The following is a 14,372-nucleotide window of genomic DNA, read 5'->3' on the forward strand; positions in this document are numbered from 1 at the left end:
GCACTCCCGGCTTTTCCTACACATCATTTAAAACGTAACTGCACAGCCCAGCGGCTCCTGCACAAATGTCACACTTCAAAGCTCCATTTCAGAGCTCACTTTTCTGCCTCCGAGGCTGAGGAAGGAGGACTAGGATGGGTGTGTCCGTGGGGCTGGGAGAAGGAGCCGCTGCGCTGCTGCCAATAATGAAAAACTCTGTGTCAAAAAAAAATAAATGGCTGTAACAGTCCGTTAGATGCGAGTATCTTGACTTACGTAATGAAAAGTTAGTATCCTTGGATGTGCAATACCTGCCCTAAATCGGCTCCCACAATAACGACATCAAGGGAGGGGTTTATATAACGGCTCCTTCCCTTTTCCCCCAGGATCGCATCGAGGAGCGGAGCAAAACGCGCGCGTTGCGAGAAGCTTCTTGGGGAAAAAAAGGGGATTCTGCCCCAGCCGATCCCCCCGGCCGGCGCCCGGGGGCTCCATCCCCCGCACCCCCCCGGGCCGGGGACCCCCCCCCCCCGTGGCCGGTGACACCCGAGGCCGGGCGGGCGATGCCGATGCCGCCCGGCCCCCGCTCTCTCCGCCGCCTCCCGCGCACCTCGCTTAAACTACCGCGCACCCCCCCGCCCCCGGCCACCCCCCTCCTCCGCGTCCAGCCGCGCTGCAGCGCAGGAAGCTCCGCATTACACCCTGATCCCATTATCCAGCACAAGCCCCTGCCACCGCTCCTCCGGCACACAAAGGGCTTAATCCCCGCGCACCCCTCCCCCTTCCCCGCTTTTATTCCCGTGCACTCAACTCACCGTGATCCGTGGAATATTTTTCTTCCCCTGATAAGACATCTTGGGAAATCGCTCCCCAATTTATTTATTTAATAATTTTTTTTTTTTTGTTGGGAGATGCGGGGCGGCTGCTGTATCGCTATTGTCTCCCGCGCAGCAACTGCTCCCCGACCTCCCCTCCACCAGGAAACAAAAAAAAAAAAAAAAAAAAAAAAAAAGAATAAAAAATAAAAATAAATCCCCCCCCCCTGCAAGCTCAAATCAACGCGATCACAAGGAAGAGGAGCGCGGGGTCCGCCGGGGAGGGCGCGGCGCGGCGGGGAGGCGAGCCCTGCTCTCCGCAATGGCAGGAAGGGGAGAAACAGCCACCCCTGCGCGTCTCCCTTTCTTCCCTCTGCCCGGAGCCCAGCCCAGCCCAGCCCAGCCCAGCCTAAACCAAGCCCAGTTCAGCCCAGCCCAGCCCAGTTCAGCCCAGCCCAGCCCCGGCCGCACAGGGAGGGGGCGAGCGCCGCCAGCAACACCAGCGGCGCATGCGCGCTCAGCCCCTCCCGTCCCGCTCACCCCGCCGGGCCGCGGCGGAGGGGGGGGGGTGGGGGTCCGCGCAGCTCGGGGCGCTATTGGCCGAGAGCCCGGCTGAGATGCAAATGAGAAGCGGCCGCCGCCCAATGGGGAGAGGGGAAGGCGCTGATATGCAAAGTGGAGCAACGGAGACGTCAGTGAGGGCGCGGGGCCGCGCGCTACTGGCGGGTCCTGCGGCGCTGGGGGTGGGGGGGGAGCGGGCACCGCCCCCGTTCCTGTCCCCGTCCCCCAAATCCCTGTGTCGCACCCCAAAAATCCGTGTGTGCCCCCCCCCCCCCCCCGTGCCACCGAGCCGCCGCCTGCGCCGGGCTGCTGCAAGGCGGCGGGTTAGCGGGTGGTGGAGGGGAGGACACGCGGCGGGCCCAGCACCTGCGGATGTGGGGCGCAGCGGCACGAACCGCCCCCCCCCCCCCTCCTCCCCGGGGGTGGGGACCCCCCCGTTGTCCTGCCCCCGGCGGGGCTGCGAGCCCAGCGGCAGCAGAGGGGGCTGCCCAAGGCTCTACCCTCCATCTTCTTTGTGCCACCCCGCCCTGCTCGGCGCTACCGGAGCAGAACGCTGTGCGGAAGCGTTAGCAAATTGATTGGGGGGGGGAGGAGAAAATAAGATTTGAAGCCACTCCCGGCCTTTGGATTCCGTAGCAGGGCTGCCAAGCTTCCTCAGTGCCTTCTCCTGCACCACCTCCTCCAGAAAATCCAGCCCCGATTCAAACCCCCCCCCGTCCTGTGGTCACTAACCTGAAGCTTTAGTGCCAGGCGGGGTGGTCCCCTCCAGTCACTCTGGCCACCTCTCACTATTCCAGGGTTGCAAACTCCATGTTCAATGTTTCAGTCACACTTGGAGTCTTAAATTTCTCAGTCCCTGAACTCCGTAAGATGGTACTTCAAGGAAAGAAATGCATTAAATAGCATAGTTTTTTCCTCGTTTGCAGGGCACTTGCCCCAGTGCAACCAAGAGATGGGATTCATGGCCAGAGCGTGGGATAACCATTCAAAATAGATCAGGTTACACCAGTTCCCCTCACATGAGTTGCTCTGGGGGAAGGTACGAGACACCTTTTGGAGAACTCAAATAGCACAAATCCACTTCTGCTTGAAAGTTACAACAGACAATAAATGACCGACAACACTTACCTTCTTCCCTCGAGCACTAGTGGATTTCACATCACTCAAAGCAAACTGCAAGCTTCTCCTACCACAAAATGCAGTGATCTTTACACACCCAAGTAGTTCCGTGATACACACTGTGGACAGCCCATAAGAAAGTAAAACCTTTGGTATATCACAGCAGTAAATCATTATAAAGGCAACATCTGTTCAGACAGATAACTAGCAGGACTTTTTATGTACGTTAGTTCACTGGAGGCTATAAGGCAAAGAGTGAAGGAGCTTCTCCTGTGGATAGGTAGAGCATCAGAAAACATTTAGGTAGCTAATATGCCAATCAGTTAATATCCAGTTGGCAGCAAATGAAGAAGTGGCTCATTATGACAGTAGCAAAATGATTAATTTGTTAGCCTGTAGGGTTTTATTTTGCTTTGATGATTAGAATAGACAATACTATATGAGTTATCCTGATCTGTGATGGAAGAAGTTTTGAAACCTCAGCATATTTTTGCTCAGAACATGGAAGAAAGCATCTACATCAGATTTCTAAATTTAGACAGTGCAACTGTTCCTTTTTCCTCTTTAATGCTAGCTTTCTTCCTCAATTTTATATCCAAATGCTTTCTTGCCTTTGCTGGCCAGGTAAAAGAGTATCTTCAGCTATCAAAGAGGAAGCAAACACTGCCTAAGGGTTTGAGAAACAGCAGCAAGGCCCTTGGGCAGCCGCTCTGAGATGTGCTAAGTCCAGCTAACATTTCAAGCTCCTGCCCCGGCAGCAGCAGCATGATTACAGAGGAATAACCACAAACATGGGTGCAGGAAAAGTGTACATCTCCAGCACCGAGTCACCTCCCTGACCATGGGCAGCTCATTTCTCCACGTTATGCTAAAAGCTGGGGAACACCAGTATGGGCAGGAGAAATAGAAGCACCTTTAAGGCTATGATGTCATCAGCACGCTAATATTTCTAAAGCTATTCTCTGCTCAAAGATGGCTATTTAAAATACTTCTTTAAAATGGCAATCCTTACTGCACATGGGCCTAATTCAGAACAGCAGTTCTTGAACTTCAAATACATTCCATAACTTGAATCCAATAGTGATTAGGTTCAGAAAATAATAATGAATCTTCAGATGACACTTAGCTTTTCCTTCCCATCACCATGTTGCAAGAACCTAAGTAGTACAGAATAAAATAAATTAAGAGATTAAAGGGCTGAAAAACATGGTTGTTCAATATTCAACATCTACACAGAACCGAATTTTAAAAACTTCCATATGATTTAGCATGTACCCAAGGGACCAGGACTGAGCTCCCAAGCCTATCTTCCAGCTCCATTACACCAGTTGCCAATATGGCCCAATTTTTGATGACCTAAAAGGTTGTTCAAAATAGATAATTTAAAATGTATTAATATAGTTGCAAACTGGCTTATTTAGCCTTGCTGAACAAAGGCAACGAATGGATATTATCTGCTGTATAAACACACATCAGGGGAGGTGATCGGGGGGAAGGAGTAGAGCTACTGCAGCTAAAGGACAACGCTGGGATGAGAACAAGCGGGGAACAGAGTCAGAAATTACCCAGATGTACACCTGCATTTTTTTTACAAAAGCTCGTTCATTGCTCTGGTAAAGCTATAGTTTCTGTATGAATTCCCCCTATAAGCCAAAAGAAGAAAGGTAACTACTTATGAAACGTCAGGGGTGGGAGTCAGGTCCTAGGTTAAAAGAAGAGAGTTGAACTCGCTTCTTAAATCCTTGCAGGTTTGTATCCAGTCCAGCTGTCAGCGTGGTGCCGTTACCTGCCAAGGTATTGCGGGAAATGATGGGATTTCTAGATAATGTTGATGCACTTTGTTTTCCATTGGTCTATTAATGCACGCAGCAGGCTGAGCAGGCTAAAATTAGAAGGTGCTACAGAGAACAAGCACTGCCAAATCTTCCTTGCCAAATGTTAATGAAGGAAAGCGATGAAGGACGGCTGGCCAGCCCAACCCAGCTCCCTGACTGCAGCCACCACGACAGGACCAACAAGGTTGCTGCAGCCAAGTCACAAGAGCGGCAGAGAAACAGCAAAAGAACATAAATATCTTCAATTACGCTCTATCAGCACTTCTGAGGACCTTGACAACATTTCCCAAATGGCAGAACAGGGGTGGAAACGCCCAAAACACAATATTATGCCCACGTTTGCACTGCCAGCCTCGACCCTGGCCTCAGAGAGCGCTGTGCTCTGCACTGGCTGGAGGGTCTCTGGCCCGTCCTCAGGCTTGGGGTGGTTGGGGGTGCCCTGGCCAGCGGGTACACACGAGTGCCACCAGCCATTTCTGCACAGATATCGTGGTATAGGACACCTCATGCAGGCTCTTTGCAGCAGAAATGCATTTCGTGTTCAAGGAACATCTATGTCTAAATTTGTCTTCTGGAAAGGTCTAGAGGGAAAATGGCACAAGAATACGAGATTCTCTGTACAGTGATAATCTATGCTAAAGTAAATCATCACAAGCAACAGTGGAAATCCATTTACATCAGCTCTGAATCTTAACTTTATAGATTCTGTGGACTACAATAATATACTTAGCAAGGAATTTTATTCCCACTGTGGAGTTACTGGGTGGTTGGGGGAAAAAACTATTAAAAGAGCCTCTTTCTCTGTGGAATTTTAGTGTAATTGCAACAAACCCTGCAGAATTTCTGCAACATCCAATTGATTTTACTCCTACTGAATTCTTAAAGGTTTAGCCACAAGGACATTTTGCTATGAAATTATAAAACCTGCAAATGGAAATATACATTTTAAAATGTACTGCAAAGAGGGATCAGAGCTGGATTTAAAGCATTCCTGGAAGTATCTGAAATTCTGGCATATCAAGAAGCTCTAGATTTCCCTTTAGGCTTCTTAGATGCTAATAACCCCCACTCCCTATTGGGGAATCACACACACCCCCCCCAAAGTCAGTGAGGCTCCTGTTATTGCAATCAGAGGCAGCAGGACTGGGCCAAAAGAGCTTTCACAAGTTCACCGATCAGGCCCTGACTTTCTGGCGTGATTCTGCCCATGCCAATTGCTGCATCAGCTCTGAGTCTCAGTGACGTGAAATGAGTTTCCCATGGATTCAGCAACCCCCTGCATCTGTGAAGTGTTGGGAGGATTAAATAGAGACTGATACGTGGCAGAAGGAATATAGCTGTCCTTCCCAAAAAATGATGAAAGAACTGTCCATTATTAATCATTACAAATTAAATTACAGAGGGAAATTATATTTGCCAGTGGGCATCTTTTTTTTATTATCTTACAGGAGAAAATTAAAATTAAGTGTCATGATATGGAAATGACCATAGAGGTCAAACGTGCTACTATGAGGAGATAAAAATCATACAACTTCTCAGAGAAACAGCCTAATTTTTTTTTTTAATACAGACTATCTTAAATTATGAGGGGGAGATTCACTTTCTAGCCACACAAACAAGTCGATAAAAATGTTCATTTGATCTGCAAATTAAAATTAACCTTCCAATTGATTTTATTTCCTTTAAAATCCCAGGGAACCTTGAGAAATAACCTTCTAAGACAACTGTAACTGTTACAGTGTGTTTCTCAGAGGAAATGCCCTGAGCATTTCAGGTGTGCTACAATCTTAATTGTCCTTTAACAAGCCCGAGCCATTGCTCCACCGCTAATTTACTATCACATCATGTTATCTGGAAAGAGACAGCCCTCTTCAGGGTTCTAAACAGGGATAGCTCTGTCATGGGTAGTACAATACAGAGGAAAAACGTGCTCTCCTCTCTAAACAGCTTACAGCCTGTATTGATGCCCTGACCTTCACTGTGGTTAAATACAGCATTTCTGGAACAAAGACACAGGACATTTGGGCATCCTTGTCATTGCTCCTCCCTTTCATCCACTGGAGAGAGTTTAGCATCTGCAGGCCCATGGCAGCCACAGGTAGGATCTAAAAAATGTCTGTTTTCACAGTGATTTGCACTGTTTCTTAACATTATAATCCCTTCTCTTTCCCCAAAAACCTACAGGGCAAAGCATCAGTCTATCAGTAATTGCTGTCATTGCTTGTATCAGCCAGCTTTGCCTACCTCTGAGGTACAAGACAATCATTACTCCAGATAATGAGAAAATTAAATTCTGATCTCTGTTCTCCCACCCTGAGATTCGTTTCAGATCTCTGGGAGGTGACCAAAGAACAGCACATTATGCTTCTGTGTGAATCTTAAAGAGGTTTCGGTTTTCATAGATTTCCTATAACACCGCTCCCAGATCGTAGAATCACAGACTGGTTTGGGTCGGAAGGGACCTCAAAGCCCCCCCAGTGCCCCCCCCTGCCCCGGGCAGGGCCCCCTTCCCCCAGCCCAGGGGGCTCCCAGCCCCATCCAACCTGGCCTTGAACCCTTCCAGGGAGGGGGCAGCCACAGCTGCTCTGGGCACCCTGGGCCAGCGCCTCACCCCCCGCACAGGGAACAATTTCTGCCTTAGATCTCATCTAAATCTGCCCTCTGCCAGTTTAAAACCATTCCCCCTCGTCCTACCCCCACCCCCTGACCCAGAGTCCCTCCCCACCTCTCCTGCCCCCCCTTTAAGCCCTGGGAGGCCGCTCGAAGGGCTCCCCGGAGCCTTCTCTTCTCCAGGCTGAACCCCCCCAACTCTCTCAGCCCGGCCCCCCAGGGGAGCTGCTCCAGCCCCCCCAGCATCTCCGTGGCCTCCTCTGGCCCCGCTCGAGCAGCTCCGGGTCCTTCTGCTGTTGGGGGCCCCCCAGCTGGCCCCAGCACTGCAGGGGGGTCTCCCCAGAGCGGAGCAGAGGGGGAGAATCCCCTCCCTGGCCCTGCTGCCCCCCCTGCTCTGGCTGCAGCCCAGGGCACGGGTGGGTTCTGGGCTGTGAGCACATGGTGCTGCCTCACGGGCAGTTTTCCACCCACCAACACCCCCAAGTCCCTCTCCGCAGGGCTGCTCTCCATCCTGTCATCGCCCAGCCTGGATTTGTGCTTGGAATTGCCCCAATCCATGGGCAGGACCTTGCCCTTGGCCTTGTTCATCTCCATGAGGTTCAAACAGGCCCACCTCTCCAGCCTGCACGGGTCCCTCTGGATGACATCCCTGCCCTCAGCGTGTCCCCGCACCACACAGCTCGGTGTCATTGGTGAACTCCCCGAGGGTGCATCGATCCCACTGTTCGTGTCCCAACAAAGGTGTTAAACAGCACTGGTCCCAATACTAACCCAGGTGCTGTCCCTTTTTAGGAGAAGAGAGTTCACGCAGAACACACATATCAACTTCACGTAAGCTTTGCTGCCTACATCATTTCCCAAATGTATAACTCGACCACACAAGACAGACTCAGATTGAATGTGTCACAAGACATACAAGAGATATGGGGAGTTAGACATGGTCCTGCAGGTAAAAAATTTCAGGCAGAGCTAAACGACTGCTTAGCACCTACTAGAAACAGAGGGCTCATGTCAAATAGCGGCCATAGCGCTGGCATACGGGGCACGCAAAGCTGCCAGTCTCATCGTGCCAGATACTGCATCTGTCCCCCTGCATCACAAGGTGCTGCTGAACGACCAGACCTCTGAATTGGCTCAGCTCCAAACCCAGTGGGGAGATCTGGCCCCAGGTATTTAAGTTTTCCCTCCAGTCTTTGGCCCAGTATCAAAGCCACATGCTCATTTCTGCTGAGAGAGAGTGTGGGATTGGTAAAATCCTGATATAACACTAACAGACCACTCCACAAGACACCCTTTGGATGTATGGCCCCTCCCCGCTATGCAGATTGATGGCTTTGAGAGGGGTCTAAAAGTTGAGAGGAATTTGGCATTTGTGCTCATTATTGTTAGATTCTCTATGGCTTTTTTTTTCAGTAGTCAGACAAACTATTATGATCCATTGGAAGAACAAGCAAGTCATCCTCCTGTATGATTATTTTGCAAGCAATAATTGTCAAAACAAGGCTAGAGAAATTGCAGGCATTGTAACAAATTAAACTCAGAACTACATTTCCAGCTGTCTGGAACAGCTTCTTTGTTTTACACAACAGTTCCATTAATGTTCCAGAGTATATGATTATTTGAGCTCTCAACAATGTCCTGTTCTTCATTATTTCTCTCCAGGAATGAACAACCATTATGGTGAGAACTTTGAGGTCTTAGCGAAAAGTCCAGTCGTGTCAAAAGCTTCATGACACTGTTTTGCAAGTGATTCCTCTCCTGTCAATTCTAAAATAAAAATATTTTCATAGTCTCTGTTTATTCATTATTGTTACTTATCGTATTACAATAGGACATAGCTTTGTTGGGTTAGACCAGTAGTTCACACCCAGTGCTCTGCACTTCCCAAAGGTCCACGAGCCATTTCTAAGGGATGCAAAATGGTATGTAAAGGTGATTGACTTGCCCAGGGGAACCACCAGACTCACTGGAGTAATGACAACACAGCAATGGGAACTTTAGCTAGCAACTCAAGAAGAGATCTGGGGACCCAGGGCTTGTACTGCTGTTGAAGTATCTTAGCTCCTAGTCAGGCTCTCTATGCAAACTAAATTAAAGCAAGCCCCAGGCTTGCTGATCCCTCTTGAAACCAAACCTTGCTTTTCCCTATAGATGTTCCCTGAAAGACTGTGTCTCTCCCAAAGAATCTCAACAGATGAACAAGACAGAAGGAGTACCAATTATATACATGGGAAATGTGGGAAATACAGACAAATGACCCAGGTCAAGCAAGCGATGGCCAAGGCTTTTCAAGACCCAGATGAACGCACGTGTCTCAAGACTGTTCATCTGAGGAAGAGAGGCCTAATGCCCTGGGAAGCCATTTTATTAGTCCCCTTGCTCTGAGATAAGGCAGTTTGCAGCTTCTGCACTGACTACTGCAAAGCAGTGCTGTGAGTAAGTTCCACAGGTCCCTGCCCTGATGCTGTCTAAATACCAAATCCCACCATAGGAAATGGGCTTGCAGGTGCACAGCAAGTCATGAAAGCCAGGCCAAGTGTTTACTGTCTCTTTCAAGAAATCGTGGCTTTGAATGTTCTTGTTAGACTGCAGTGGTGGCCCAGCTGAGGTCAGGGCCTCGAAGCACTGAGCACTGCTCAGACATTGAACAAGCAGCTCCAGGACCAGGCATGAACAGTCCAAGCGGAGAAGATGACAAAGTTTACGACGGGAAATAGAAGCACAGCTAATTCTCCAGGGCCTGGCAGCTGGGAAGTAGCAGAGCTTGCCTCAGATCTGCTGAGTTGCAGACCTGTTGAATAGGTCACACTGCCTCCAGAGGCCTAACTGGAAAGAGCTGCTTAAACTAAGATTGAGCGTCTTCCTGGTGCCTCTGGAGATGATCTTAACCCTGAATTATGAGGCATCCTGGCCCTGAGGCAATAAAGCGAGGCCATGATAGATGCCTATAGAATACCCTAGACAGGATAGACGCAAAGAGATTTGATTACCCGTATCTTGGCCTGCAGAACAATATATTGCAATTTAATGTGGAATAATTACATTCCTTTTTTTATCCTCTGGACAGTTAAGAACTCGGGAAAATAAAAAATAGCTTGTTCATCTTGCTTTGATAATTATTTCAGTGGAGATTAATACAAGATCTTTCTATCCAGTGACAGAAAGGATGGCTCTTTTAAATCCACTTTGGAGCCAGTCACTGGCTAAAATACTTCCAGCTATCTCCACTGCCTCCAGTCAATCAGCACCCATTCCCATCAGCTCACGATATGGTCCTTTGGTTCCTGAAACAGAGCATGGGCCGTCCCATATGCCAATTGTTACAAGCATTGATAAAAACTGCAACTTTTGTCAGCTTCACGCTAAGGAAAAAGAAGCAGTAAGATTTCCAGCCTATTGTGAAATAATTAATGCAAGTTATAAATTCAAGATCCTATAAATTAGCATACTATTCCTTTCCACTACAGTTTAGATTCCTATCACATGGAAATAGTGTACAGTCTCTCCAGAGAGACCCTAATTCAGATTTGTTATTAAATGCTTAAGATAGAGGTTTGAAAATAAAGGGCCAAATTAAGCTGCAAAACTTCAGAAGCCTTTTAACTCCAATCAGAAATTATTTTAATGCACCACTTTCTTTAATGCCACTTCCTGCAACATTATTTTTCTTTACCTTTTTTTTGATATATTGAGCTTTGATTATCATCACAAACACACTTCTATCAACTACACTGAAGTAAAGCCAGTTTTGCCTGCTGAGTATTTAACCAGTGATTCCAGTTATAGATGCAGTCTGCTGGAAAATCAAAGCTAAAACACTCCTTCAATAAAATGCCAATCCATAGCAAGACATCTATAATAAAAGACTACACTTACCCAAATGCTCACAACCCCTCACTACACAATCCATTGGCATCAGTGTTATATAAAGCTAATGAGAAACAACTCAAATATTTTGCACTATCCAGTCATTTCATACCCTCAGTCAACATTAATATGACAATCTTTAAATATAGAACCAAAAGACACACTTAAAAAAAAAAATGTGATTAATATTCTCTGTGGACTTCTAATTTTTCACCATATTGTACTTGCAGTCTTTTATTATACTGGTACCCTCCAATCACAAAATAATTAATCTTTTCAGAATTAATATATCACCTGTTTATACTTAGGTCCTGCAGGACATCACCGCATCAAATTGTCCAAAATGAGTTCTGAAAACGTCCTGAATTCCAAAACCTTTGACTCACAAAGCTGAAACGGTGTATACCCTTTATTCCTGAGATGCTCTTTGGTAGACCAACAAGACAAATTAATCATGGAAAGTTAGTAGGCACTTCAACATGGTCAAATCAAACCATAGGCATTTGTAGTGGCAAACTTTTGTCTGGGTTTGGCAAATCGGATTTGAAGCGACGTGGAGTGTATCCCACTCCTAATTATAAGGTTGGTGAATAGCACTTCCAAAAATCAGGGCCTACCTTTGTGATCTCAGCGTAAACAGCAGTTGCTCACCCATGTAAATATGGCTGGAGGGAGCCCTTGGGTTACTGCAGTAGGGAGAAGCAGAGTAGAGTCTGATCTGGGGAGGATGAGTCCCCAGTAACACCCCTAGTAATACTTCACATCTCTGAAAGCAGGAGAAAGTGGCGATCAAGCCCAGATTATAAATTCCAGGCAGACTTCTGCCCCATGTATGCAATCCATACCATTATTAAAAATCAGGAGGCACATGCTAGAAACAGCTTCCAGAAGGATGGACTGCTCCATAAACCCGCTGGGGGACTACTCACAGAAACTCTTTCCCAGTATGCTAGGAGTTTATCAGTTTGCTGGTGGCTGCTTCATTCATTTCCACTCTTCCAGCCTATGCACAGGAGCCAGCATTGTCAGAGGAACACACAGAGTATTTCATGGCTCAGATCTGAATAAAGCTTGCTTAAATCTATTTATGGAGGAAAGCAAATGTGCACGGTCAGCTAGACCTATGGGTTGAATGGGCTTTGCCTCAGGAAGAGAATAGGCTTTATTATACCATAACACATACAGAGAGTGAGAAAATAGCTTCAGGAGTCTTAAAAGACTGGGAGGAGTTCAGTGGATTTCTAAGAGAAAGCCACATTCCTGTGAAAGTCCCAGATCTTCCGAGGCAAAAATTCCCACTGTAGCCAGAGGCCTTGATCAAAACTGGCATTGAAATACAGATCCCAGGGGTCACTCTGGAGTCTGTCCTCCCCTGGGAGAAGGGGGTAGGAGTTTCCCCTGGAAGAAGCCTGCAGGGATTTGATCCCTGTAGGTGGAGGCTCATTGATGCTCTTTTGCTAACAATTGCATTTCTGAGCTGCATTCACTAGCTGGGTGGGGCATTTTGCTACTGTTGAGCTGGGGGGAATTGCCTAAGAAACAAAAAAAGTCCATCCCTATCACCAAATAGGAAGGCAGGGTGGGGAAAGGGAAGGTGTTTGTGGGTGCAGGGGCTCCTTTCTTCTTCTGCCCTGCTCCCTGTGCACATACACACACACCTGCAGAGAGCACACAGATAACATTAGAGGTCTGGCAAGAATGCTCTAGTAGAGGTGCTGCTTCTTAGAGGAGAACATCGACTGCCACATACATGCAAGGGACATAAAATCAAGAAACTGCAGGGTGGAAAGGATGCATCCCTTCTGCAGCCTGTCGCGTGTTCAAGTTGCATCTCACACACACATATCTGTATATATGCACCCACCTTGTCATTCAGGTTCTGCAGCGCCTCCTTCCCAGTGGCACTCCTGATCTCCACCTTTCTCCCGAAATCAACAGATGGTTCCCCTCCCTTCCCGCTCTGCCTGGAATAGACGGACTGAGCATCCGGACCCAGGTGGGCAACATCCTTCTGCTTTGCCACGACTTTGTTAGATCCGCGGCCCACCGAGAGGGAGTCAAAGTCGATGGTCTTGTTCTCCAGGGAGCCTTCCACCGGGCAGAACATGCCACAGAATTTCTGCCGGGGCTTGGGACTGCCCGAGCCCAGGTTTTTGAAGAAGGCTGGCATTTCTTCTTCCTCGCCTTGCCGGCCAGACTGCTTTTTCTCAGCCATGGCTCGTGTGGTCTCCCTGCTAAGGGAAAATAATAACAGCGGTAACCAGGAGGATCCTTCACACACACACACACACACACACACTAAAAGAGGTGAGGGGAAAAAAAAAAAAAAAAAAAAAAAAAAAAAAAAAAAAAGAGAGATCGCTCTGGGTCCTAGAGATACAGCAACATCAGTTGCAAAGGGCTGTGCCTGGCAGGTCCGCTGCCCCCATCGGTACAACACAGCCTGTGGCTCGCTCTGTTTTCTTTGATGCAGTGCAAAGTTGAGGGAAGGTTGGGGCAGATCCTGCTGCAATCAAGGGAGGAGGTGTTGAGTTCCCAGCATCCAGATGGGGAGGGAGGGAAAAGGAGAGAGGAAAAAAAAAAAAAAAAAAAATCCTCACTCTGCAGCAGAAACTGAGGACTGCTCCGGAAGTGATGCGAGTGGTGAATTGGCAAATGGACTCGATCAGGTTGGAGCAACAGCCCCCATCACACACACCCTTTCCCCCCTCCCCTTCCCCAGCGTGCTGCTACTGCTACAAGTTGCACAGAGGCTGATGGGGACCGAGCACCCCCCTCACCTCCGGCTGCTCTGGAGGCGTGTTCCCAAGGCAAGGGAGAAAAAGATTTCTTCCTTCCTCCCACCACCCTTTCCCCTTCCTCCCCTAGCCCCGCAATGGTGGAGCCGGGGAGTGCTCCGGGAATCCTATTGTTCCTCACTTTTCTCAAAGCAGCGGAGCCGGAGGGCGGGGAGCAGATGAGATCGCGGTTGGGTTAGAGGGAGGCAAAACGCTGACTCATCTTTCTGGGTTTTGGGGCATCGCTGGTGCCGTGACTCGGGTAGAGCCTCTTCAGAAGGGGAAAAGGGTTGATTGATGGCACTGGAGAGAAAATGAGAAAGAGAGACAGATGGGAGAGGGGTGTGGGAAACGAGGGAGAGGGGAAAATGAGCCGTGAACCAGGACTTACCTCCAGGAGCCCAAATTAGTGACCTTGCAAGTCAATTAAGCCTCTGCAATGCCAGCAGCCCCCAGTCTCTCCCTGCGGGGGATCAGGGGAGGCAGCCAAAGGCGGCTCCGGCTAAATGCAGGTTTCTAGAGGAGGGGACAGAGCAGCAGCCCCTCGCCTCCCCGCTCCCGCCCGTGCTGACACCGCTGGGGGGACGGAGGCGAAGCGGCAGGGGGGCGAGCGGGGCCCCCCCGGGCCGGGCCGGGGCGAGCGGGGCCGGGGCGAGCCGGGCCCCCCCGGGCCGGACCGGGGCGAGCCGGGCCCCCCCGGGCCGGGCCGGGGCGAGCCGGGCCCCCCCGGGCCGGGCCGCCGGCGCTGTCCCTTCAGCACCACCCGCCGCCCGGCCCGCGGGGGGGATATGGGTCAGAGCCACGTCCAG

The 14,372-nt window shown here is 49.2% G+C and overlaps 1 protein-coding gene across 4 annotated transcripts in view; it reads right to left on the reverse strand.

Annotated features, from left to right (window-relative positions):
- DPYSL2 (dihydropyrimidinase like 2) overlaps positions 1 to 14,087 on the reverse strand; it is a 56,474-nt gene extending 42,387 nt beyond the window's left edge. Inside the window, exons 1-3 of one of the 4 annotated variants that reach the window (XM_032989968.2) lie at positions 13,955 to 14,087; positions 13,706 to 13,866; positions 12,651 to 13,020 (exon numbers count right to left, since the gene is read on the reverse strand). In XM_032989968.2, coding sequence (XP_032845859.1) covers positions 12,651 to 13,001 — 351 coding nt within the window. In that variant the 5' untranslated portion in view covers positions 13,002 to 13,020; positions 13,706 to 13,866; positions 13,955 to 14,087. Of the gene's footprint in view, positions 1 to 794; positions 1,194 to 12,650; positions 13,021 to 13,386; positions 13,478 to 13,705; positions 13,867 to 13,954 lie in introns of those variants that run through there. The other 3 variants (XM_032989970.2, XM_032989969.2, XM_032989971.2) reach the window with 3 other exon arrangements.
- Positions 14,088 to 14,372: the final 285 nt, after the last annotated feature.

Source organism: Tyto alba, unplaced genomic scaffold, assembly GCF_018691265.1.
Source record: "Tyto alba isolate M040663 unplaced genomic scaffold, T.alba_DEE_v4.0 Super-Scaffold_34, whole genome shotgun sequence".
Lineage (NCBI taxonomy): Eukaryota > Metazoa > Chordata > Aves > Strigiformes > Tytonidae > Tyto > Tyto alba.